General features: G+C 36.0%; 5 protein-coding genes across 6 annotated transcripts; 4 read left to right on the top strand and 1 right to left on the bottom strand.

The window, feature by feature from the left end:
* The first annotated feature begins 3,477 nt into the window (after window positions 1-3,477).
* LOC110721775 lies at window positions 3,478-4,771 on the top strand. The gene is made up of 2 exons (XM_021900964.1): window positions 3,478-4,437; window positions 4,511-4,771. The coding sequence occupies exons 1-2, from the start codon at window positions 3,499-3,501 to the stop codon at window positions 4,769-4,771; spliced, it is 1,200 nt and encodes a 399-aa protein (XP_021756656.1). The 5' UTR covers window positions 3,478-3,498.
* A 74-nt stretch (window positions 4,772-4,845) lies between these two features.
* Window positions 4,846-6,030, bottom strand: LOC110721736. The gene is made up of 2 exons (XM_021900923.1): window positions 5,841-6,030; window positions 4,846-5,560 (listed from the first exon to the last, which is right to left on the bottom strand). Exon 2 carries the CDS (start codon window positions 5,552-5,554, stop codon window positions 5,081-5,083), a length of 474 nt encoding a protein of 157 aa, XP_021756615.1. The 5' UTR covers window positions 5,555-5,560; window positions 5,841-6,030; the 3' UTR covers window positions 4,846-5,080.
* A 1,791-nt stretch (window positions 6,031-7,821) lies between these two features.
* Window positions 7,822-26,697, top strand: LOC110721857. Of its 2 annotated transcripts, XM_021901070.1 has the most exons (3): window positions 7,822-7,941; window positions 8,445-8,987; window positions 26,365-26,697. In XM_021901070.1, exons 2-3 carry the CDS (start codon window positions 8,453-8,455, stop codon window positions 26,577-26,579), a joined length of 750 nt encoding a protein of 249 aa, XP_021756762.1. In that variant the 5' UTR covers window positions 7,822-7,941; window positions 8,445-8,452; the 3' UTR covers window positions 26,580-26,697. The 2 variants fall into 2 exon arrangements, with proteins under 2 accessions (XP_021756762.1, XP_021756763.1); XM_021901071.1 differs by lacking the exons at window positions 7,822-7,941; window positions 8,445-8,987 and adding an exon at window positions 25,195-25,333 and having other exon boundaries at window positions 25,837-26,697.
* Window positions 13,625-15,123, top strand: LOC110721859. Its single transcript, XM_021901073.1, has 2 exons — window positions 13,625-13,744; window positions 14,248-15,123. Exon 2 carries the CDS (start codon window positions 14,256-14,258, stop codon window positions 15,003-15,005), a length of 750 nt encoding a protein of 249 aa, XP_021756765.1. The 5' UTR covers window positions 13,625-13,744; window positions 14,248-14,255; the 3' UTR covers window positions 15,006-15,123.
* On the top strand, window positions 19,430-20,928 carry LOC110721858. Its single transcript, XM_021901072.1, has 2 exons — window positions 19,430-19,549; window positions 20,053-20,928. Exon 2 carries the CDS (start codon window positions 20,061-20,063, stop codon window positions 20,808-20,810), a length of 750 nt encoding a protein of 249 aa, XP_021756764.1. The 5' UTR covers window positions 19,430-19,549; window positions 20,053-20,060; the 3' UTR covers window positions 20,811-20,928.
* Window positions 26,698-26,885: the final 188 nt, after the last annotated feature.

Here is a 26,885-nt window from a genome sequence, read left to right as displayed (position 1 = left end):
ATCCATTGACAAAACCAATCAAATCCCGATACAAATAGACAACAAATTCAAAGTGCAAATCCATGAAATTAGATTCAAATTAAAAATACAGTACAATTACATCAAATTCAACCATCCAATTCCAAAAAAATTAGTTCCAAACTATCAGAATATTGTACAGTACATTGATTAACAATCAAAATCAAGCAACTCGAATATAGTAACCGCCTTCATTGTACCATCGATCACGATCAACAACAACGATTGCGTAAATTGCGTAGATCATTCCAGGAATATACCCTAATATCGTCAACAACACACAAATCCAGAATTCACACTGCAAAATTTCCAAATTCACAAAAACAAACACAACAATTAATCTGAGAAATTACAAAACCCTAATTCAATTTTGACTTCGATTCAATTCAATTTACTGATTGAAGTATAGATTGAAAAGAGGGAAGAACTTACACTGCAACAACCATGGCGGAAGAAGACGCCGAGAGGAGGAAGTAAGATTGCGATCAAGATTTCGCAGAACATCGCACATCTTCCCATTGTTACAGGAGGAGAGAGAAAGAGATGAGAGTTTTGTGGAGGAGAGAGAAAGAGAAGAGTTGAATATATTTGTCCTTAATGAGAAAGATACAGACAAATTAATAACGTGTATACGTGATTTATTAATGTAAATTGTGACAGTTTGAATTTGTTTTTGTTTTCATTTTTTGGGACTTTTAAATTTAAGCCAACTAGGCAACTAGTACTCGATAGTTAATTACCTCGAAATTTCACCACTATGATGACATTGATTAAATGAAAACTTGATAATTACCTTGAGTTAATAAAAAAAAACTAGGTACTCAACTTTGATGAATGTTGCAAATTGGGTATTCAAATTTGGGTCTTAGCAAATTGGGTACTATGATCTGTTTGAAATTGCTTTTTTCAGCCAATGACCTACCCACTAGAGGCTGTTATATACACCCGAATGTATATAACAAATTCTAGACCTACACTATCCGGTTACCAAGTATTTTTTTTTTTTTTTTAAAAAAAAAGGTTAAATACTTTCTAGTTCATAATGACTATCTTGTGAGCAGTAGTATCGAAGCAATTGGCTCATCTTCCTTCTTTCTTCCTCCATTATCAAATTCCCTTGCTCTAACCTTTTTTTTTTTTTTTTTTTTTTTTTTTGAGGAAATCCCTCGCTCTAACTTAACTCTAAACTTTATTTACTTCGAAATTCCCAAATTTCTGATTTCAAGCTTCTATTTCACTAATCTATAGTTATGACTTGATCATCTATTTTCTTTCTACATTTTCTAGAAATTAAACTTCTAAGCTTCTGCATTTGGGGTTGAATCTGGTTAGTTGTAGTTTTCCCTAATCTATGATCTAATTATAACTTATTTTTTCTAGTCTAATGTGAACTTTTTTTTTTATTATTTTTTTTCTAATCTGATCAATACTTATTTTTTGAAATAATTAAATATAGGTGAACTAAACATGGCCTAAGCTAGTTAAAAAATTTTAAGAGTTATATTATTCAATTTATCTTTTGTAATTAGGAAAATTTGTAAACATTAAGTCAACCTTTGTGTGATTAGCTCAAAATAAGTCAACCTTTTGACTAACTAAAAATAAGTCAATCTTTATATGATATCTTCCAAAAATGGGTCATGACTTGTTAGTTTTGGAGGTAACTAGTTGTTTAGGTTAAGTATGTCACATATCAAGATATGATTGTTATACATGACAGAGAGGCTGAGGAGAGGCTTCCTAGGGCAGAGAAAGTGAATGCTAATACACATAAAGGGAAGGGTAAACTCACTGCTGCAGATAAGGGTAAGGCTAAGGTTGGGGATGAGACTGGAAATTTTGCTAATTTAGTGAGAAAAATAAAAGAAAGAGTGAGGAGCTTAAGTGATGACAGTGATGTGTTTACTGATGAGGATGGTGATACAGAGTCTTCTGATTCTGAGTTGAGTGATTTTGAGTTAGAAGTTGATGAGGGAGAGGAGGACTTATACTCTGATGATGATGAACAGTGGTTGAAGAAAAATTTAGACCATATTAACAGTGAGGTGAAAGGAAGTTTGAGGGGAGTTACTGAAGGAGGGGATCAAAGTGATGATGAGGACACATGGTTTGACATAGAAAGAAATCTACAGAAAATTGAAGTGAGGGTTGAAGAGGAGGCAGCTTGTGATTCTGATGAGCTAAAGAGTGTGGAAGGTGATTCAGATGATGATCAGGGTAGTGTTACTTGGTTTAACCCTGAGACAGACTTTGAAAGGGCTATCAAATTTGTAGTTGGTCAAAGGTTCAGTGATGTGCAAACAATGAGAAAAGCTTTGAGACAACATGCAATTGAAAATAGGTATGAGTATTACCTTCTTCACAATGTTTCAAAGAGGTTAACAACATATTGAAAAGGAAATGCAAGTGTGTGTATAACAAGAACAGTTGTAGGATAGTGAAGTGTACATGTAGTAAGGGTGTTAGGTGTAGGTTCAAGTTTTATGCAACAAGGCTTGTGAAATCAGAGGCTTGGCAAATTAAGACATTAAGGCTGAAGCATAGGTGTGTTAGGAGTAAAATGAACAACAAGGTGACAGCAGAGTTCCTTGCTGACAGGTACTTGGAGGAGTTCAGGGGCAACCCCAGATGGAAGATTAAACAGATTCAGGACAGGGCCTTGAATGACTTGGGGATCAAAATTACATACTCCAAGGCTTGGTTGGCTAGAAGCAGGGCAAAGCTTATAATATATGGCTCTTCATCATAGAAATATTCAAAGGTTTGGGACTATGGGAAGGCACTGCTGAAATGGAACCCAGGGAGTGAGTGTAATGTGGTGGTGGATGATATTAATCAAATTGAAAGACCAATTTTTATGAGGATGTTTGTGTGCTTAGCTGCACTTAGGGATGGATTCATTTCTGGTTGCAGACCAGTAATTGGGGTGGATGGGTGCCATCTAAAAGGGGCATACCCTGGGCAGATCTTGGTTGCAGTTGGAAAAGATGGCAATAATGCCATCTTCCCAATTGCTTGGGCAACTGCAGAGATTGAGAACAAGGACAGCTGGTGCTGGTTTCTGGTGAGCTTGCTCAAGGCACTTTGCGTGTATGACCAAGGAGATGGCTTGACTTTTATGTCTAACAGACAGAAAGTAAGTGGGTTGTGTTTGTGTTTAAATTACTTTGCTTTATTTGAATTTTCTGTACACTAACTTGTTAGTTTTGCCTTGTGTGTAGGGTCTCATAGAAGCATTTGCAGATGTGGCCCCCAAAGCTGAGCTCAGATTTTGTGTGAGGCATATTTGGTCAAATTTCAAACTGAAATTTCATGGTGCAACTTTCAAGGAATTGTTCTGGCTGCTGCTAGGGCAAGCACTCTGGTAAGCTTCTATTTAGGTTCTTTTATGTCAGTTTTATGGTGAACTATAATGTCTGCTAGGAACATTTAGTTTTGCACATATTTGCATGTCTTTCTATTTTGTGAAAACTGTATGCCATGTGTCTATGTTGTGTTGAATGGTTGTCATGTGTGTGGTTGTATCAGTTTGAGTTTGAAGTTGCTATGGAAAGTATCAATTTTTTGGATGAAGAAGCATACCAGTGGCTGTCAAACATTGACCCCCAGCACTGGTCAAGGCATGCTTTCTCTACAAACTGCAAGTCTAACATGTTGTTAAACAACATGTGTGAGACATTTAATGCAGTGATTAGAGATGCCAGAGACAAGCCTATTCTAACTCAAATGGAATGGCTTAGAAGATATATGATGAAGAGGAGTAATGACAAATGGGAGGCAGCAAAGTCTTGGGAAGGTTTACTAACCCCATTTGTCAACAAAGTCTTTGATGGGTTGGAGAAGTATGCCATGACATGTGAGGTTACAGCTTCAAGGGATGAAATTTATGAGGTGAAATACAAGGATGATCAGTGCATTGTGGATCTACAAGAGAGAAAATGCACTTGTTATAGATGGGAGTTGACAGGAATACCTTGTGTCCATGCATTTGCTTGCATAATGGACAAAAGGGATGATCCTGAGTTGTATGTGCACCCACATTACTATAGGGTGACATACTTGGCTGCATATGAGAACCCAATACAGCCAATGCCTGGCCCTAAGAATTGGGAAAAGGTCAAGCTCAGACAGCCTTTGCCACCTATGCTGAAAGTGCAGCCAGGAAGACCTAAGGCAAAAAAGAGAAAGCTTGAACCAGGGGAGGGCACTTCTGCAGCACCTGAGGGCAAGAAGCCAAAGGTGAAGAAACAATGCAAGAACTGTGGTGGGTTTGGCCACTTTGCCAAAACATGCAAGGCAGAAGCAGCACCAGAACAGCCTAACCCACCTGCAACAAATCTAAAGGGTGGGAGGCCACAGATGCAGACTCCTTGGCTTAAGGAACAGAGAAAGAAAAGTGAAGAGAAAGCAGCAAGACAGGTATTTTGTGTATTTTGTGACTTGAGTGTATTTAGTGGCTTTGTTTCTGAGTCTTGTTATACTGTGATTGCAGGCTGCACTGAAGTTGCCACAATATCAGCCTCCAACAACAGCACAGGCTGGGTCAAGTAATGCTGCACCTGCAACTGCTGTGACAAGCCAGCCTGCAAAAAGAACAAAGCCTTTGCCAACTCAGCCTGTTACCAGGAGCAACAGGAGCCTGAGTCAGCCCACAAGAGTGCCAACAACTACTCCTCCCAAAGTCAAAATACAGACCAGGTCCAAGCTTCATGTAATGACAAGCAAGAAGGACAAGGATCTCAATCAACTGTGACCCTAGGCCTACTCATTAGTATTTTGTAATAGTCAACCAAGTTTATTTGGTAGTTGAACAATGATAGCTGAACAATGATTTTGCACAAAGGTGCCTTAACTTTTGTCTCAGCCAATGTAAAACAATTAAAAACATTGTGTTGCAAGTACTAATACGAAATGTGATATGTTTCTACCAAAAAGTTCCATTTCTCATTGATTTAGTTAAAAGTAGTACAAGAAATGTCATCCCAACATCCACACATAATAATTCAACAAAACACAACATAAGGTGGGGATTTTTTTTGTTTCTAAGCATTCCTAAATGAACCTAAGATCTAAAATACATAGCCAGTACCAAACCAAAACAACAAAACACAACAATAGCATGTATTGTGAGCATTTTCTTTGTTGTTGCATTGCTGCCATGCACTTCCTTGATCATCTTCTTCCTGTCTGAGCTAAGAGCTTTGCATTTCATCTTCAAGCTGTCAATCTCATTGAGCAAGCACCTCCTTTGTCCACTAACATCATCAACTTCCCTCTTCATGTCATTCAGCTCTCCCTTCATTAGTTTCTTGTCCAGCAGCAAGTTGTTAATCACCTCTGTTTGCCAAGGTGTTCCATCTGGTTGATCCACCCACTCAAAAGCTTTACACCCCCTTGACTCAGTCACAAGATCATAGAATTTGCAGGTCCTAAACTTGTGTCCAGGGTTCTCCCTAGTCCAAGCAGTCAGCCTAGACATTGGAACTCCACATTGGCATTTTTTCTCCTTTGAGGGTGACATGCTAACTGAAGACATTCCCTTCTGAAATTCAGTAAGAACAAGAATGAAATTAATTGTATTTGAACACAATCACCATAATATAACCCTAATTTCAGTAGCCAATTCACATAACAAAAACCCCCAATCTAATTTAATCTTACATGAACCCTAAGTATTTTAACTGAAATTGGGGTTTAATTGACCTCACAAAACGCCCAATTTCAATTACTCTTAGCAAATGCAACATAATCACGCAACGAATTGCCAAAAAATTACAACAGAAATCACGAAAATTGCTAGAGAATTAACGACAATGGCTTACCTTTTTGATGCTTGTTGTCGAGGAGTTCAATTGATTGTTTGATAATTAGAGGGTTTGGGATTGTTAAGGTTGCCTAAAAATACTGATTTGTGAAGAAAATCGCAAAAATTAATCTCCAATCTGCAAGAATTTGGTGTACAAATGAAGAACTAGGTTTAAATAAAAGGGAAATCGAGAGAAATTTGGGAAAAAAATCAAAAACTAGCCGTTATGCTGGGCCCCACAAGCGTTTTCCGTCACCTGAGCTCAGATGAGGTGGTAAAACTGATGTTTAATTTTTTTATGAGGTGGTAAAGTAAATGTTTTTTTTTGGAGGTGGTAAATTCGACAAAGTCATTTTTTGAAGGTGGTAAAAATGAAAATTTCCTTAAAATTAACTTTTTGATTAAATTATATAAATTATTTTAACAAAAATCCCTCACCACCCAATGTTGAACAACTCCCACCCTCTCACGCCGGTGACAATACTCTATCCGAGCCACCATCGATCATCCCCCCACCCATTAGTTACCACTGACCCCTTTATCTCTCTCTCTCTCTCTCTCTCTCTCTCTCTTTCTCTCCTTCCTCTCCCACCACCACCTTTGCTCCTCTACTCTCTATTTTTTTTTTTCGAATTTTCGGGGTGGGTGTTTTCAGGTGAGTGTTGAGTATTTCGGGGTGGTTGGAGTGAGTTTCAGTGGTTAAGGTTTAGTTTCGGGGTAGATATAGTGATGCATTGGTAGTTAGGGTGAGGATTCGAGGTGGGAAGGTGGATTTTGTTGCGGGTCTGTGGTTTTGGGTTGGTCTGTGCGGTGGTTGGTGGGGGTAGGGATGGTGATGGTGATGGGGGGCTGGTTAGAAAAAGGTCAGAAAAGGGTGGTTTTGTTTATAAAGTTTTTCTTAGTACTCGTATTTAATTGAAATAAATAATTTTTAATATTCTACTCATATTTGATAGGTTGTAGGTCATTTAACCTAAGTAGATAGACTAGATACCCCTTATGAGGTGTTTGATATGAGGGATATGAATAAGGAGGATAAAAGGGTGGGATAAGTTTTGAGGATTAGCAAGTGGTATAAGGATAAAAAAGAGGTTGTCCTTTTTTTTTGTCCTCTTCCTTTATTCTTTATTTCATTAAGGGTAAAAATGTATTTTACCTCCTTTATTTTGTCCTTAACCCTTATATCTAGGGCTGAGCAAAATTATCCAAAAAACCGAAAACCCAGAAAATCGAACCGTAATCGAACCGAAAATTAGGGTACCCGTTTCGATAACCATAACGGTTCGGGTACCCGATCCGATAATTTGTTATCGGGTATGGTTATTGGGTATCATTTTAAAATTAACGGTTACCCGATCCGATCCGATAAGCAATTTTTTCTTTTTTTTTTTCCTACTTAAATCTATTTATCCAAAATCTAAACTTTTACTTTTCTTCGTAATCACCTCATAGTTTAAATGATTAGTAATTATTAGTAAGTTGGTCATGATCATGTGGTATTATTGTTGATTAGTGTTGAATGATATCATAATAACTATATTATAAAGTCAAAATTTTTATTATTGGATATCATATTGGGCACCCGATAACCATTTTGAAAATCTGGGTACCCAAAGTTCGGGTAATGGATATCATTTTTAGTGTTATTGATTATCGGGTACCCCAACCGATAGTGTTAACTGTGCGGGTACCCGTCCCATGCTCACCCCTACTTATATCACATTCTTTAGTTATTATTTTAGAGGGATAACTTGTATTTTTATCCTTATCCCTCTTTCCTATGTTATCCCTATCCCCCTAAACAAACAAGATAATATTTGAATCCCTTTACTATTATTCCTATCCTCGTCTTTCTATCCCTCCAAACAAACACCTTTTTAAAATACAACTTATTGTTAGTTAATTGAAAAGTTGACTTATTTAAAACAAATCGCAAAAAGATTAACTTTGATAGAATTATACATAGTATAAGACTATTTGATAGAATTATATGTAGTATAAGACTATAAATACTGGCAATAAAAAAAGTGATTTATCTCAAAAAATACTTAACGCTCTCAATACGTTCTCCACTGAAGCGGACGGCGCCTTCTAATCCCCCATTGAAGAGGCAGCTTGTGAGTTAACTTCTTGTTTCTTTTTGTAGTCATCATATCAATTTCATAATCTAGAGTTTATGTTTTATCTAATTCAATTTAATTGTCAATGTAAGTTTAGGGTTCGTAATCTCAACTATTTTTGATGTTTGAATCAAATTTCCCTGTGAATTTCGACCCTTATTTGATAATTGAATCAAATATCCCTTAAAATATGTTATTTTTCGAGCATAATTTGATAATTGAATCAAATAACCCTAAAAATATGTGCTTTTCGAGCCTTAAATTGACAATTGAATAAAAATATGTGATTTTTCGAGCCTGAATTGATAATCGAATCAAATATCCCTGAGCCTTATTTGACAATTGAATCAAATTTGGTTGGTAATGTATTAATAGGTAATTTGCTAGGCGGCTGGTTTGGTTGAATCTCTATAATGTTTATATATCACGATTATTTGTATGAATGAGATGGAAGTGTGAGTTTTAGAATTCGTTTCTAATTTCAGAATCTGTTCGTGCAGAATTTCATATGAGGACGAATAGAAGTTTAAGTATAGTAATAAGACCAGGCATCAGAGCTGAATCATGGTCAATCGACGAACATTCTAGTGATGACCAGAGGCCAGTCGATGATTTCTTCACCATCATCTTACGGTATTGCAACCGTGTCGACAATGTTACTGGGACATTAAAGTTGAAGAGAGAAAGCTCTGATTGGCAATTTGATGTCATGGGTTGGCTCGCTCATCTTAATGTTGATGTCAATGCTTGGGATGCTATCATTGATATTGTGGGCGAAAGTTGTGAGAGTTTGATAACTGATGTTCGCGAATCTGGTCGCACGTCTCTTGTTTTTAGAATTATGGTTTGCCAATATGAAGAGTGGGAGGAAGAGTACCACGATTACGAGCTCATGTATCTTGGTATTGAACAGGATTCCGAAACTGAAGAGGAAGAGGACTACGAGCCCATGCATCCTGATAATCTTGATACCGACTGGATTGAACAGGATACCGAACCCATGTATTGTGATCCTGATCGCATAAAATCTATTCTACAGGATGGTGGAGTCAAGTTTGCTAACGGCGGCCATTCAGGAACTATTAGTAATTGCTCGATATGTTTAGAGGAGTTTGGGATGTCAAACAATGTGGCCACTCTTCCTTGCTCTCATATCTATCACGAACAATGCATGATTCGTTGGGCTTTTCAAGGAAAACGAACGTGTCCATTATGTAGATTGGAGATAAAATTGAATTTCATTGGGAAGACTCTGTGATTTGATGTCATGTGTGTTAGGTCTTGCTTGTAAGTTAGTTTATTTAAGACCTATAAACTCTCAGGATTATGGAATTGATCAACAGTTTTTTACTAATATATGTATTCTCTCTTATTCTTGAATTGCTACAATTTGACAAATTTGGATTATGTCGTGGTAAATTATAACTTGTAGGCTTGTAGCTACTGTTGACACTTTCGAACTCAACTTATATGCAACCTCGATACATCTAAGGTGTTGGGCATAATTTGGGAGTAATGTATCCACCTACATCATCCTCCAAATACTCCGATACTATACACTCTATGAGTGTCCCTCATACATATCAATATATCATACACACACAATTTCCCTAATCCACTATCCTTATTTTGTACTACTCTATTGTGAGTTCCTATGGTGAGATTTCTCTTGTAACACTCACCCTAACAATAACAAGTTATATAAATGTATGTAAGATGATCACTTGATCAGCAAAGAACAAATCAGAATAATTATTAGACAGACAGCATGTATTTAATAAAGCTGTTTAAAATTGTAAAATGATTGCTTAATTCCACATGTAATAGGGCCTTACGAAGAGGTAGAAAAACAAAGATTCCAACTCGATCGGTAGATCACCGGTAAATTAATCCATCATGGATCAGTCGGAATAGTCAAAGCTTTGTTTCGAGACCAAGTATAGAGGGAAGGTTCCCTAGCAAAAGTACTCGTATTATACGGAGTATCATATTCATGTCCTCTTTATCTTTATCTTTTTTTTTTTTTTTCTCAGGTAAGTTCAAAGAAAAAAAAAGATAAGGTTAATAAGTTAAGAGAAGATAAATACGGGACTAATAATACGGAGTACGAGTATAAGATAATACTTTAAAATTTATGTTAAAAATCAATAAAAATAAGTTCAAAGAAAAAAGAAGGTAAGGTTAATAAGTTAAGAGAAGATAAATACGGGACTAATAATACGGAGTACGAGTATAAGATAAAAATCACTAATAAAAATATTTTCAATTAAAACCATTGAGGCTACGAGATTTCTTGCTTTACATAATAACAAGGTTGTAAGCTGGTATATGTTCTGTGACATATAACGTACACGATTGTAAGATGTATCTCTTCACAGTTGTGACTTTTGCACCTTTCTTGAACAATTGGCAATGAATTGCAACATAACTCAGTAAACAATCAATTCATTAATGACAAGCCAGCCTGCAACAAGAACAGAGCCTTTGCCAACTCAGCCTGTTACCAGGAGCAACAGGAGCCTGAGTCAGCCCACAAGAGTGCCAACAACTACTCCTCCCAAAGTCAAAATACAGACCAGGTCCAAGCTTCATGTAATGACAAGCAAGAAGGACAAGGATCTCAATCAACTGTGACCCTAGGCCTACTCATTAGTATTTTGTAATAGTCAACCAAGTTTATTTGGTAGTTGAACAATGATAGCTGAACAATGATTTTGCACAAAGGTGCCTTAACTTTTGTCTCAGCCAATGTAAAACAATTAAAAACATTGTGTTGCAAGTACTAATACGAAATGTGATATGTTTCTACCAAAAAGTTCCATTTCTCATTGATTTAGTTAAAAGTAGTACAAGAAATGTCATCCCAACATCCACACATAATAATTCAACAAAACACAACATAAGGTGGGGATTTTTTTTGTTTCTAAGCATTCCTAAATGAACCTAAGATCTAAAATACATAGCCAGTACCAAACCAAAACAACAAAACACAACAATAGCATGTACTGTGAGCATTTTCTTTGTTGTTGCATTGCTGCCATGCACTTCCTTGATCATCTTCTTCCTGTCTGAGCTAAGAGCTTTGCATTTCATCTTCAAGCTGTCAATCTCATTGAGCAAGCACCTCCTTTGTCCACTAACATCATCAACTTCCCTCTTCATGTCATTCAGCTCTCCCTTCATTAGTTTCTTGTCCAGCAACAAGTTGTTAATCACCTCTGTTTGCCAAGGTGTTCCATCTGGTTGATCCACCCACTCAAAAGCTTTACACCCCCTTGACTCAGTCACAAGATCATAGAATTTAAAGGTCCTAAACTTGCGTCCAGGGTTCTCCCTAGTCCAAGCAGTCAGCCTAGACATTGGAACTCCACATTGGCATTTTTTCTCCTTTGAGGGTGACATGCTAACTGAAGACATTCCCTTCTGAAATTCAGTAAGAACAAGAATGAAATTAATTGTATTTGAACACAATCACCATAATATAACCCTAATTTCAGTAGCCAATTCACATAACAAAAACCCCCAATCTAATTTAATCTTACATGAACCCTAAGTATTTTAATTGAAATTGGGGTTTAATTGACCTCACAAAACGCCCAATTTAAATTACTCTTAGAAAATGCAACATAATCACGCAACGAATTGCCAAAAAATTACAACAGAAATCACGAAAATTGCTAGAGAATTAACGACAATGGCTTACCTTTTTTATGCTTGTTGTCGAGGAGTTCAATTGATTGTTTGATAATTAGAGGGTTTGGGATTGTTAAGGTTGCCTAAAAATACTGATTTGTGAAGAAAATCGCAAAAATTAATCTCCAATCTGCAAGAATTTGGTGTACAAATGAAGAACTAGGTTTAAATAAAAGGGAAATCGAGAGAAATTTGGGAAAAAAATCAAAAACTAGCCGTTATGCTGGGCCCCACAAGCGTTTTCCGTCACCTGAGCTCAGATGAGGTGGTAAAACTGATGTTTAATTTTTTTATGAGGTGGTAAAGTAAATGTTTTTTTTTGGAGGTGGTAAATTCGACAAAGTCATTTTTTGAAGGTGGTAAAAATGAAAATTTCCTTAAAATTAACTTTTTGATTAAATTATATAAATTATTTTAACAAAAATCCCTCACCACCCAATGTTGAACAACTCCCACCCTCTCACGCCGGTGACAATACTCTATCCGAGCCACCATCGATCATCCCCCCACCCATTAGTTACCACTGACCCCTTTATCTCTCTCTCTCTCTCTCTCTCTCTCTCTTTCTCTCCTTCCTCTCCCACCACCACCTTTGCTCCTCTACTCTCTATTTTTTTTTTCGAATTTTCGGGGTGGGTGTTTTCAGGTGAGTGTTGAGTATTTCGGGGTGGTTGGAGTGAGTTTCAGTGGTTAAGGTTTAGTTTCGGGGTAGATATAGTGATGCATTGGTAGTTAGGGTGAGGATTCGAGGTGGGAAGGTGGATTTTGTTGCGGGTCTGTGGTTTTGGGTTGGTCTGTGCGGTGGTTGGTGGGGGTAGGGATGGTGATGGTGATGGGGGGCTGGTTAGAAAAAGGTCAGAAAAGGGTGGTTTTGTTTATAAAGTTTTTCTTAGTACTCGTATTTAATTGAAATAAATAATTTTTAATATTCTACTCATATTTGATAGGTTGTAGGTCATTTAACCTAAGTAGATAGACTAGATACCCCTTATGAGGTGTTTGATATGAGGGATATGAATAAGGAGGATAAAAGGGTGGGATAAGTTTTGAGGATTAGCAAGTGGTATAAGGATAAAAAAGAGGTTGTCCTTTTTTTTTGTCCTCTTCCTTTATTCTTTATTTCATTAAGGGTAAAAATGTATTTTACCTCCTTTATTTTGTCCTTAACCCTTATATCTAGGGCTGAGCAAAATTATCCAAAAAACCGAAAACCCAGAAAATCGAACCGTAATCGAACCGAAAATTAGGGTACCCGTTTCGATAACCATAACGGTTCGGGTACCCGATCCGATAATTTGTTATCGGGTATGGTTATTGGGTATCATTTTAAAATTAACGGTTACCCGATCCGATCCGATAAGCAATTTTTTCTTTTTTTTTTCCTACTTAAATCTATTTATCCAAAATCTAAACTTTTACTTTTCTTCGTAATCACCTCATAGTTTAAATGATTAGTAATTATTAGTAAGTTGGTCATGATCATGTGGTATTATTGTTGATTAGTGTTGAATGATATCATAATAACTATATTATAAAGTCAAAATTTTTATTATTGGATATCATATTGGGCACCCGATAACCATTTTGAAAATCTGGGTACCCAAAGTTCGGGTAATGGATATCATTTTTAGTGTTATTGATTATCGGGTACCCCAACCGATAGTGTTAACTGTGCGGGTACCCGTCCCATGCTCACCCCTACTTATATCACATTCTTTAGTTATTATTTTAGAGGGATAACTTGTATTTTTATCCTTATCCCTCTTTCCTATGTTATCCCTATCCCCCTAAACAAACAAGATAATATTTGAATCCCTTTACTATTATTCCTATCCTCGTCTTTCTATCCCTCCAAACAAACACCTTTTTAAAATACAACTTATTGTTAGTTAATTGAAAAGTTGACTTATTTAAAACAAATCGCAAAAAGATTAACTTTGATAGAATTATACATAGTATAAGACTATTTGATAGAATTATATGTAGTATAAGACTATAAATACTGGCAATAAAAAAAGTGATTTATCTCAAAAAATACTTAACGCTCTCAATACGTTCTCCACTGAAGCGGACGGCGCCTTCTAATCCCCCATTGAAGAGGCAGCTTGTGAGTTAACTTCTTGTTTCTTTTTGTAGTCATCATATCAATTTCATAATCTAGAGTTTATGTTTTATCTAATTCAATTTAATTGTCAATGTAAGTTTAGGGTTCGTAATCTCAACTATTTTTGATGTTTGAATCAAATTTCCCTGTGAATTTCGACCCTTATTTGATAATTGAATCAAATATCCCTTAAAATATGTTATTTTTCGAGCATAATTTGATAATTGAATCAAATAACCCTAAAAATATGTGCTTTTCGAGCCTTAAATTGACAATTGAATAAAAATATGTGATTTTTCGAGCCTGAATTGATAATCGAATCAAATATCCCTGAGCCTTATTTGACAATTGAATCAAATTTGGTTGGTAATGTATTAATAGGTAATTTGCTAGGCGGCTGGTTTGGTTGAATCTCTATAATGTTTATATATCACGATTATTTGTATGAATGAGATGGAAGTGTGAGTTTTAGAATTCGTTTCTAATTTCAGAATCTGTTCGTGCAGAATTTCATATGAGGACGAATAGAAGTTTAAGTATAGTAATAAGACCAGGCATCAGAGCTGAATCATGGTCAATCGACGAACATTCTAGTGATGACCAGAGGCCAGTCGATGATTTCTTCACCATCATCTTACGGTATTGCAACCGTGTCGACAATGTTACTGGGACATTAAAGTTGAAGAGAGAAAGCTCTGATTGGCAATTTGATGTCATGGGTTGGCTCGCTCATCTTAATGTTGATGTCAATGCTTGGGATGCTATCATTGATATTGTGGGCGAAAGTTGTGAGAGTTTGATAACTGATGTTCGCGAATCTGGTCGCACGTCTCTTGTTTTTAGAATTATGGTTTGCCAATATGAAGAGTGGGAGGAAGAGTACCACGATTACGAGCTCATGTATCTTGGTATTGAACAGGATTCCGAAACTGAAGAGGAAGAGGACTACGAGCCCATGCATCCTGATAATCTTGATACCGACTGGATTGAACAGGATACCGAACCCATGTATTGTGATCCTGATCGCATAAAATCTATTCTACAGGATGGTGGAGTCAAGTTTGCTAACGGCGGCCATTCAGGAACTATTAGTAATTGCTCGATATGTTTAGAGGAGTTTGGGATGTCAAACAATGTGGCCACTCTTCCTTGCTCTCATATCTATCACGAACAATGCATGATTCGTTGGGCTTTTCAAGGAAAACGAACGTGTCCATTATGTAGATTGGAGATAAAATTGAATTTCATTGGGAAGACTCTGTGATTTGATGTCATGTGTGTTAGGTCTTGCTTGTAAGTTAGTTTATTTAAGACCTATAAACTCTCAGGATTATGGAATTGATCAACAGTTTTTTACTAATATATGTATTCTCTCTTATTCTTGAATTGCTACAATTTGACAAATTTGGATTATGTCGTGGTAAATTATAACTTGTAGGCTTGTAGCTACTGTTGACACTTTCGAACTCAACTTATATGCAACCTCGATACATCTAAGGTGTTGGGCATAATTTGGGAGTAATGTATCCACCTACATCATCCTCCAAATACTCCGATACTATACACTCTATGAGTGTCCCTCATACATATCAATATATCATACACACACAATTTCCCTAATCCACTATCCTTATTTTGTACTACTCTATTGTGAGTTCCTATGGTGAGATTTCTCTTGTAACACTCACCCTAACAATAACAAGTTATATAAATGTATGTAAGATGATCACTTGATCAGCAAAGAACAAATCAGAATAATTATTAGACAGACAGCATGTATTTAATAAAGCTGTTTAAAATTGTAAAATGATTGCTTAATTCCACATGTAATAGGGCCTTACGAAGAGGTAGAAAAACAAAGATTCCAACTCGATCGGTAGATCACCGGTAAATTAATCCATCATGGATCAGTCGGAATAGTCAAAGCTTTGTTTCGAGACCAAGTATAGAGGGAAGGTTCCCTAGCAAAAGTACTCGTATTATACGGAGTATCATATTCATGTCCTCTTTATCTTTATCTTTTTTTTTTTTTTTCTCAGGTAAGTTCAAAGAAAAAAAAAGATAAGGTTAATAAGTTAAGAGAAGATAAATACGGGACTAATAATACGGAGTACGAGTATAAGATAATACTTTAAAATTTATGTTAAAAATCAATAAAAATAAGTTCAAAGAAAAAAGAAGGTAAGGTTAATAAGTTAAGAGAAGATAAATACGGGACTAATAATACGGAGTACGAGTATAAGATAAAAATCACTAATAAAAATATTTTCAATTAAAACCATTGAGGCTACGAGATTTCTTGCTTTACATAATAACAAGGTTGTAAGCTGGTATATGTTCTGTGACATATAACGTACACGATTGTAAGATGTATCTCTTCACAGTTGTGACTTTTGCACCTTTCTTGAACAATTGGCAATGAATTGCAACATAACTCAGTAAACAATCAATTCATTAATGACAAGCCAGCCTGCAACAAGAACAGAGCCTTTGCCAACTCAGCCTGTTACCAGGAGCAACAGGAGCCTGAGTCAGCCCACAAGAGTGCCAACAACTACTCCTCCCAAAGTCAAAATACAGACCAGGTCCAAGCTTCATGTAATGACAAGCAAGAAGGACAAGGATCTCAATCAACTGTGACCCTAGGCCTACTCATTAGTATTTTGTAATAGACAGCCAAGTTTATTTGGTAGTTGAACAATGATAGTTGAACAATGATTTTGCACAAAGGTGCCTTAACTTTTGTCTCAGCCAATGTAAAACAATTAAAAACATTGTGTTGCAAGTACTAATACGAAATGTGATATGTTTCTACCAAAAAGTTCCATTTCTCATTGATTTAGTTAAAAGTAGTACAAGAAATGTCATCCCAACATCCACACATAATAATTCAACAAAACACAACATAAGGTGGGGATTTTTTTTGTTTCTAAGCATTCCTAAATGAACCTAAGATCTAAAATACATAGCCAGTACCAAACCAAAACAACAAAACACAACAATAGCATGTACTGTGAGCATTTTCTTTGTTGTTGCATTGCTGCCATGCACTTCCTTGATCATCTTCTTCCTGTCTGAGCTAAGAGCTTTGCATTTCATCTTCAAGCTGTCAATCTCATTGAGCAAGCACCTCCTTTGTCCACTAACATCATCAACTTCCCTCTTCATGTCATTCAGCTCTCCCTTCATTAGTTTCTTGTCCAGCAACAAGTTGTTAATCACCTCTGTTTGCCAAGGTGTTCCATCTGGTTGATCCACCCACTCAAAAGCTTTACACCCCCTTGACTCAGTCACAAGATCATAGAATTTAAAGGTCCTAAACTTGCGTCCAGGGTTCTCCCTAGTCCAAGCAGTCAGCCTAGACATTGGAACTCCACATTGGCATTTTTTCTCCTTTGAGGGTGACATGCTAACTGAAGACATTCCCTTCTGAAATTCAGTAAGAACAAGAATGAAATTAATTGTATTTGAACACAATCACCATAATATAACCCTAATTTCAGTAGCCAATTCACATAACAAAAACCCCCAATCTAATTTAATCTTACATGAACCCTAAGTATTTTAATTGAAATTGGGGTTTAATTGACCTCACAAAACGCCCAATTTAAATTACTCTTAGAAAATGCAACATAATCACGCAACGAATTGCCAAAAAATTACAACAGAAATCACGAAAATTGCTAGAGAATTAACGACAATGGCTTACCTTTTTTATGCTTGTTGTCGAGGAGTTCAATTGATTGTTTGATAATTAGAGGGTTTGGGATTGTTAAGGTTGCCTAAAAATACTGATTTGTGAAGAAAATCGCAAAAATTAATCTCCAATCTGCAAGAATTTGGTGTACAAATGAAGAACTAGGTTTAAATAAAAGGGAAATCGAGAGAAATTTGGGAAAAAAATCAAAAACTAGCCGTTATGCTGGGCCCCACAAGCGTTTTCCGTCACCTGAGCTCAGATGAGGTGGTAAAACTGATGTTTAATTTTTTTATGAGGTGGTAAAGTAAATGTTTTTTTTTGGAGGTGGTAAATTCGACAAAGTCATTTTTTGAAGGTGGTAAAAATGAAAATTTCCTTAAAATTAACTTTTTGATTAAATTATATAAATTATTTTAACAAAAATCCCTCACCACCCAATGTTGAACAACTCCCACCCTCTCACGCCGGTGACAATACTCTATCCGAGCCACCATCGATCATCCCCCCACCCATTAGTTACCACTGACCCCTTTATCTCTCTCTCTCTCTCTCTCTCTCTCTCTCTTTCTCTCCTTCCTCTCCCACCACCACCTTTGCTCCTCTACTCTCTATTTTTTTTTTCGAATTTTCGGGGTGGGTGTTTTCAGGTGAGTGTTGAGTATTTCGGGGTGGTTGGAGTGAGTTTCAGTGGTTAAGGTTTAGTTTCGGGGTAGATATAGTGATGCATTGGTAGTTAGGGTGAGGATTCGAGGTGGGAAGGTGGATTTTGTTGCGGGTCTGTGGTTTTGGGTTGGTCTGTGCGGTGGTTGGTGGGGGTAGGGATGGTGATGGTGATGGGGGGCTGGTTAGAAAAAGGTCAGAAAAGGGTGGTTTTGTTTATAAAGTTTTTCTTAGTACTCGTATTTAATTGAAATAAATAATTTTTAATATTCTACTCATATTTGATAGGTTGTAGGTCATTTAACCTAAGTAGATAGACTAGATACCCCTTATGAGGTGTTTGATATGAGGGATATGAATAAGGAGGATAAAACGGTGGGATAAGTTTTGAGGATTAGCAAGTGGTATAAGGATAAAAAAGAGGTTGTCCTTTTTTTTTGTCCTCTTCCTTTATTCTTTATTTCATTAAGGGTAAAAATGTATTTTACCTCCTTTATTTTGTCCTTAACCCTTATATCTAGGGCTGAGCAAAATTATCCAAAAAACCGAAAACCCAGAAAATCGAACCGTAATCGAACCGAAAATTAGGGTACCCGTTTCGATAACCATAACGGTTCGGGTACCCGATCCGATAATTTGTTATCGGGTATGGTTATTGGGTATCATTTTAAAATTAACGGTTACCCGATCCGATCCGATAAGCAATTTTTTCTTTTTTTTTTCCTACTTAAATCTATTTATCCAAAATCTAAACTTTTACTTTTCTTCGTAATCACCTCATAGTTTAAATGATTAGTAATTATTAGTAAGTTGGTCATGATCATGTGGTATTATTGTTGATTAGTGTTGAATGATATCATAATAACTATATTATAAAGTCAAAATTTTTATTATTGGATATCATATTGGGCACCCGATAACCATTTTGAAAATCTGGGTACCCAAAGTTCGGGTAATGGATATCATTTTTAGTGTTATTGATTATCGGGTACCCCAACCGATAGTGTTAACTGTGCGGGTACCCGTCCCATGCTCACCCCTACTTATATCACATTCTTTAGTTATTATTTTAGAGGGATAACTTGTATTTTTATCCTTATCCCTCTTTCCTATGTTATCCCTATCCCCCTAAACAAACAAGATAATATTTGAATCCCTTTACTATTATTCCTATCCTCGTCTTTCTATCCCTCCAAACAAACACCTTTTTAAAATACAACTTATTGTTAGTTAATTGAAAAGTTGACTTATTTAAAACAAATCGCAAAAAGATTAACTTTGATAGAATTATACATAGTATAAGACTATTTGATAGAATTATATGTAGTATAAGACTATAAATACTGGCAATAAAAAAAGTGATTTATCTCAAAAAATACTTAACGCTCTCAATACGTTCTCCACTGAAGCGGACGGCGCCTTCTAATCCCCCATTGAAGAGGCAGCTTGTGAGTTAACTTCTTGTTTCTTTTTGTAGTCATCATATCAATTTCATAATCTAGAGTTTATGTTTTATCTAATTCAATTTAATTGTCAATGTAAGTTTAGGGTTCGTAATCTCAACTATTTTTGATGTTTGAATCAAATTTCCCTGTGAATTTCGACCCTTATTTGATAATTGAATCAAATATCCCTTAAAATATGTTATTTTTCGAGCATAATTTGATAATTGAATCAAATAACCCTAAAAATATGTGCTTTTCGAGCCTTAAATTGACAATTGAATAAAAATATGTGATTTTTCGAGCCTGAATTGATAATCGAATCAAATATCCCTGAGCCTTATTTGACAATTGAATCAAATTTGGTTGGTAATGTATTAATAGGTAATTTGCTAGGCGGCTGGTTTGGTTGAATCTCTATAATGTTTATATATCACGATTATTTGTATGAATGAGATGGAAGTGTGAGTTTTAGAATTCGTTTCTAATTTCAGAATCTGTTCGTGCAGAATTTCATATGAGGACGAATAGAAGTTTAAGTATAGTAATAAGACCAGGCATCAGAGCTGAATCATGGTCAATCGACGAACATTCTAGTGATGACCAGAGGCCAGTCGATGATTTCTTCACCATCATCTTACGGTATTGCAACCGTGTCGACAATGTTACTGGGACATTAAAGTTGAAGAGAGAAAGCTCTGATTGGCAATTTGATGTCATGGGTTGGCTCGCTCATCTTAATGTTGATGTCAATGCTTGGGATGCTATCATTGATATTGTGGGCGAAAGTTGTGAGAGTTTGATAACTGATGTTCGCGAATCTGGTCGCACGTCTCTTGTTTTTAGAATTATGGTTTGCCAATATGAAGAGTGGGAGGAAGAGTACCACGATTACGAGCTCATGTATCTTGGTATTGAACAGGATTCCGAAACTGAAGAGGAAGAGGACTACGAGCCCATGCATCCTGATAATCTTGATACCGACTGGATTGAACAGGATACCGAACCCATGTATTGTGATCCTGATCGCATAAAATCTATTCTACAGGATGGTGGAGTCAAGTTTGCTAACGGCGGCCATTCAGGAACTATTAGTAATTGCTCGATATGTTTAGAGGAGTTTGGGATGTCAAACAATGTGGCCACTCTTCCTTGCTCTCATATCTATCACGAACAATGCATGATTCGTTGGGCTTTTCAAGGAAAACGAACGTGTCCATTATGTAGATTGGAGATAAAATTGAATTTCATTGGGAAGACTCTGTGATTTGATGTCATGTGTGTTAGGTCTTGCTTGTAAGTTAGTTTATTTAAGACCTATAAACTCTCAGGATTATGGAATTGATCAACAGTTTTTTACTAATATATGTATTCTCTCTTATTCTTGAATTGCTACAATTTGACAAATTTGGATTATGTCGTAGTAAATTATAACTTGTAGGCTTGTAGCTACTGTTGACACTTTCGAACTCAACTTATATGCAACCTCGATACATCTAAGGTGTTGGGCATAATTTGGGAGTAATGTATCCACCTACATCATCCTCCAAATACTCCGATACTATACATTCTATGAGTGTCCCTCATACATATCAATATATCATACACACACAATTTCCCTAATCCACTATCCTTATTTTGTACTACTCTATTGTGAGTTCCTATGGTGAGATTTCTCTTGTAACACTCACCCTAACAATAACAGGTTATATAAATGTATGTAAGATGATCACTTGATCAGCAAAGAACAAATCAGAATAATTATTAGACAGACAGCATGTATTTAATAAAGCTGTTTAAAATTGTAAAATGATTGCTTAATTCCACATGTAATAGGGCCTTACGAAGAGGTAGAAAAACAAAGATTCCAACTCGATCGGTAGATCACCGGTAAATTAATCCATCATGGATCAGTCGGAATAGTCAAAGCTTTGTTTCGAGACCAAGTATAGAGGGAAGGTTCCCTAGCAAAAGTACTCGTATTATACGGAGTATCATATTCATGTCCTCTTTATCTTTATTTTTTTTTTTTCTCAGGTAAGTTCAAAGAAAAAAAAGATAAGGTTAATAAGTTAAGAGAAGATAAATACGGGACTAATAATACGGAGAACGAGTATAAGATAATACTTTAAAATTTATGTTAAAAATCAATAAAAATAAGTTCAAAGAAAAAAGAAGGTAAGGTTAATAAGTTAAGAGAAGATAAATACGGGACTAATAATACGGAGTACGAGTATAAGATAAAAATCACTAATAAAAATATTTTCAATTAAAACCATTGAGGCTACGAGATTTCTTGCTTTACATAATAACAAGGTTGTAAGCTGGTATATGTTCTGTGACATATAACGTACACGATTGTAAGATGTATCTCTTCACAGTTGTGACTTTTGCACCTTTCTTGAACAATTGGCAATGAATTGCAACATAACTCAGTAAACAATCAATTCATTAATGACAAGCCAGCCTGCAACAAGAACAGAGCCTTTGCCAACTCAGCATGTTACCAGGAGCAACAAGAGCCTGAGTCAGCCCACAAGAGTGCCAACAACTACTCCTCCCAAAGTCAAAATACAGACCAGGTCCAAGCTTCATGTAATGACAAGCAAGAAGGACAAGGATCTCAATCAACTGTGACCCTAGGCCTACTCATTAGTATTTTGTAATAGACAGCCAAGTTTATTTGGTAGTTGAACAATGATAGTTGAACAATGATTTTGCACAAAGGTGCCTTAACTTTTGTCTCAGCCAATGTAAAACAATTAAAAACATTGTGTTGCAAGTACTAATACGAAATGTGATATGTTTCTACCAAAAAGTTCCATTTCTCATTGATTTAGTTAAAAGTAGTACAAGAAATGTCATCCCAACATCCACACATAATAATTCAACAAAACACAACATAAGGTGGGGATTTTTTTTGTTTCTAAGCATTCCTAAATGAACCTAAGATCTAAAATACATAGCCAGTACCAAACCAAAACAACAAAACACAACAATAGCATGTACTGTGAGCATTTTCTTTGTTGTTGCATTGCTGCCATGCACTTCCTTGATCATCTTCTTCCTGTCTGAGCTAAGAGCTTTGCATTTCATCTTCAAGCTGTCAATCTCATTGAGCAAGCACCTCCTTTGTCCACTAACATCATCAACTTCCCTCTTCATGTCATTCAGCTCTCCCTTCATTAGTTTCTTGTCCAGCAACAAGTTGTTAATCACCTCTGTTTGCCAAGGTGTTCCATCTGGTTGATCCACCCACTCAAAAGCTTTACACCCCCTTGACTCAGTCACAAGATCATAGAATTTAAAGGTCCTAAACTTGCGTCCAGGGTTCTCCCTAGTCCAAGCAGTCAGCCTAGACATTGGAACTCCACATTGGCATTTTTTCTCCTTTGAGGGTGACATGCTAACTGAAGACATTCCCTTCTGAAATTCAGTAAGAACAAGAATGAAATTAATTGTATTTGAACACAATCACCATAATATAACCCTAATTTCAGTAGCCAATTCACATAACAAAAACCCCCAATCTAATTTAATCTTACATGAACCCTAAGTATTTTAATTGAAATTGGGGTTTAATTGACCTCACAAAACGCCCAATTTAAATTACTCTTAGAAAATGCAACATAATCACGCAACGAATTGCCAAAAAATTACAACAGAAATCACGAAAATTGCTAGAGAATTAACGACAATGGCTTACCTTTTTTATGCTTGTTGTCGAGGAGTTCAATTGATTGTTTGATAATTAGAGGGTTTGGGATTGTTAAGGTTGCCTAAAAATACTGATTTGTGAAGAAAATCGCAAAAATTAATCTCCAATCTGCAAGAATTTGGTGTACAAATGAAGAACTAGGTTTAAATAAAAGGGAAATCGAGAGAAATTTGGGAAAAAAATCAAAAACTAGCCGTTATGCTGGGCCCCACAAGCGTTTTCCGTCACCTGAGCTCAGATGAGGTGGTAAAACTGATGTTTAATTTTTTTATGAGGTGGTAAAGTAAATGTTTTTTTTTGGAGGTGGTAAATTCGACAAAGTCATTTTTTGAAGGTGGTAAAAATGAAAATTTCCTTAAAATTAACTTTTTGATTAAATTATATAAATTATTTTAACAAAAATCCCTCACCACCCAATGTTGAACAACTCCCACCCTCTCACGCCGGTGACAATACTCTATCCGATCCACCATCGATCATCCCCCCACCCATTAGTTACCACTGACCCCTTTATCTCTCTCTCTCTCTCTTTCTCTCCTTCCTCTCCCACCACCACCTTTGCTCCTCTACTCTCTATTTTTTTTTCGAATTTTCGGGGTGGGTGTTTTCAGGTGAGTGTTGAGTATTTCGGGGTGGTTGGAGTGAGTTTCAGTGGTTAAGGTTTAGTTTCGGGGTAGATATAGTGATGCATTGGTAGTTAGGGTGAGGATTCGAGGTGGGAAGGTGGATTTTGTTGCGGGTCTGTGGTTTTGGGTTGGTCTGTGCGGTGGTTGGTGGGGTAGGGATGGTGATGGTGATGGGGGGCTGGTTAGAAAAAGGTCAGAAAAGGGTGGTTTTGTTTATAAAGTTTTTCTTAGTACTCGTATTTAATTGAAATAAATAATTTTTAATATTCTACTCATATTTGATAGGTTGTAGGTCATTTAACCTAAGTAGATAGACTAGATACCCCTTATGAGGTGTTTGATATGAGGGATATGAATAAGGAGGATAAAAGGGTGGGATACGTTTTGAGGATTAGCAAGTGGTATAAGGATAAAAAAGAGGTTGTCCTTTTTTTTTTGTCCTCTTCCTTTATTCTTTATTTCATTAAGGGTAAAAATGTATTTTACCTCCTTTATTTTGTCCTTAACCCTTATATCTAGGGCTGAGCAAAATTATCCAAAAAACCGAAAACCCAAAAAATCGAACCGTAATCGAACCGAAAATTAGGGTACCCGTTTCGATAACCATAACGGTTCGGGTACCCGATCCGATAATTTGTTATCAGGTATGGTTATTGGGTATCATTTTAAAATTAACGGTTACCCGATCCGATCCGATAAGCAATTTTTTCTTTTTTTTTTCCTACTTAAATCTATTTATCCAAAATCTAAACTTTTACTTTTCTTCGTAATCACCTCATAGTTTAAATGATTAGTAATTATTAGTAAGTTGGTCATGATCATGTGGTATTATTGTTGATTAGTGTTGAATGATATCATAATAACTATATTATAAAGTCAAAATTTTTATTATTGGATATCATATTGGGCACCCGATAACCATTTTGAAAATCTGGGTACCCAAAGTTCGGGTAATGGATATCATTTTTAGTGTTATTGATTATCGGGTACCCCAACCGATAGTGTTAACTGTGCGGGTACCCGTCCCATGCTCACCCCTACTTATATCACATTCTTTAGTTATTATTTTAGAGGGATAACTTGTATTTTTATCCTTATCCCTCTTTCCTATGTTATCCCTATCCCCCTAAACAAACAAGATAATATTTGAATCCCTTTACTATTATTCCTATCCTCGTCTTTCTATCCCTCCAAACAAACACCTTTTTAAAATACAACTTATTGTTAGTTAATTGAAAAGTTGACTTATTTAAAACAAATCGCAAAAAGATTAACTTTGATAGAATTATACATAGTATAAGACTATTTGATAGAATTATACGTAGTATAAGACTATAAATACTGGCAATAAAAAAAGTGATTTATCTCAAAAAATACTTAACGCTCTCAATACGTTCTCCACTGAAGCGGACGGCGCCTTCTAATCCCCCATTGAAGAGGCAGCTTGTGAGTTAACTTCTTGTTTCTTTTTGTAGTCATCATATCAATTTCATAATCTAGAGTTTATGTTTTATCTAATTCAATTTAATTGTCAATGTAAGTTTAGGGTTCGTAATCTCAACTATTTTTGATGTTTGAATCAAATTTCCCTGTGAATTTCGACCCTTATTTGATAATTGAATCAAATATCCCTTAAAATATGTTATTTTTCGAGCATAATTTGATAATTGAATCAAATAACCCTAAAAATATGTGCTTTTCGAGCCTTAAATTGACAATTGAATAAAAATATGTGATTTTTCGAGCCTGAATTGATAATCGAATCAAATATCCCTGAGCCTTATTTGACAATTGAATCAAATTTGGTTGGTAATGTATTAATAGGTAATTTGCTAGGCGGCTGGTTTGGTTGAATCTCTATAATGTTTATATATCACGATTATTTGTATGAATGAGATGGAAGTGTGAGTTTTAGAATTCGTTTCTAATTTCAGAATCTGTTCGTGCAGAATTTCATATGAGGACGAATAGAAGTTTAAGTATAGTAATAAGACCAGGCATCAGAGCTGAATCATGGTCAATCGACGAACATTCTAGTGATGACCAGAGGCCAGTCGATGATTTCTTCACCATCATCTTACGGTATTGCAACCGTGTCGACAATGTTACTGGGACATTAAAGTTGAAGAGAGAAAGCTCTGATTGGCAATTTGATGTCATGGGTTGGCTCGCTCATCTTAATGTTGATGTCAATGCTTGGGATGCTATCATTGATATTGTGGGCGAAAGTTGTGAGAGTTTGATAACTGATGTTCGCGAATCTGGTCGCACGTCTCTTGTTTTTAGAATTATGGTTTGCCAATATGAAGAGTGGGAGGAAGAGTACCACGATTACGAGCTCATGTATCTTGGTATTGAACAGGATTCCGAAACTGAAGAGGAAGAGGACTACGAGCCCATGCATCCTGATAATCTTGATACCGACTGGATTGAACAGTATTGTGATCCTGATCGCATAAAATCTATTCTACAGGATGGTGGAGTCAAGTTTGCTAACGGCGGCCATTCAGGAACTATTAGTAATTGCTCGATATGTTTAGAGGAGTTTGGGATGTCAAACAATGTGGCCACTCTTCCTTGCTCTCATATCTATCACGAACAATGCATGATTCGTTGGGCTTTTCAAGGAAAACGAACGTGTCCATTATGTAGATTGGAGATAAAATTGAATTTCATTGGGAAGACTCTGTGATTTGATGTCATGTGTGTTAGGTCTTGCTTGTAAGTTAGTTTATTTAAGACCTATAAACTCTCAGGATTATGGAATTGATCAACAGTTTTTTACTAATATATGTATTCTCTCTTATTCTTGAATTGCTACAATTTGACAAATTTGGATTATGTCGTGGTAAATTATAACTTGTAGGCTTGTAGCTACTGTTGACACTTTCGAACTCAACTTATATGCAACCTCGATACATCTAAGGTGTTGGGCATAATTTGGGAGTAATGTATCCACCTACATCATCCTCCAAATACTCCGATACTATACACTCTA

This window comes from Chenopodium quinoa, unplaced genomic scaffold, assembly GCF_001683475.1.
Source record: "Chenopodium quinoa cultivar QQ74 unplaced genomic scaffold, ASM168347v1, whole genome shotgun sequence".
NCBI classification, from domain to species: domain Eukaryota; kingdom Viridiplantae; phylum Streptophyta; class Magnoliopsida; order Caryophyllales; family Amaranthaceae; genus Chenopodium; species Chenopodium quinoa.
The sequence above is the reverse complement of the archived record's forward strand: the minus strand, read 5'-3'. Positions and strand labels throughout refer to the sequence as shown.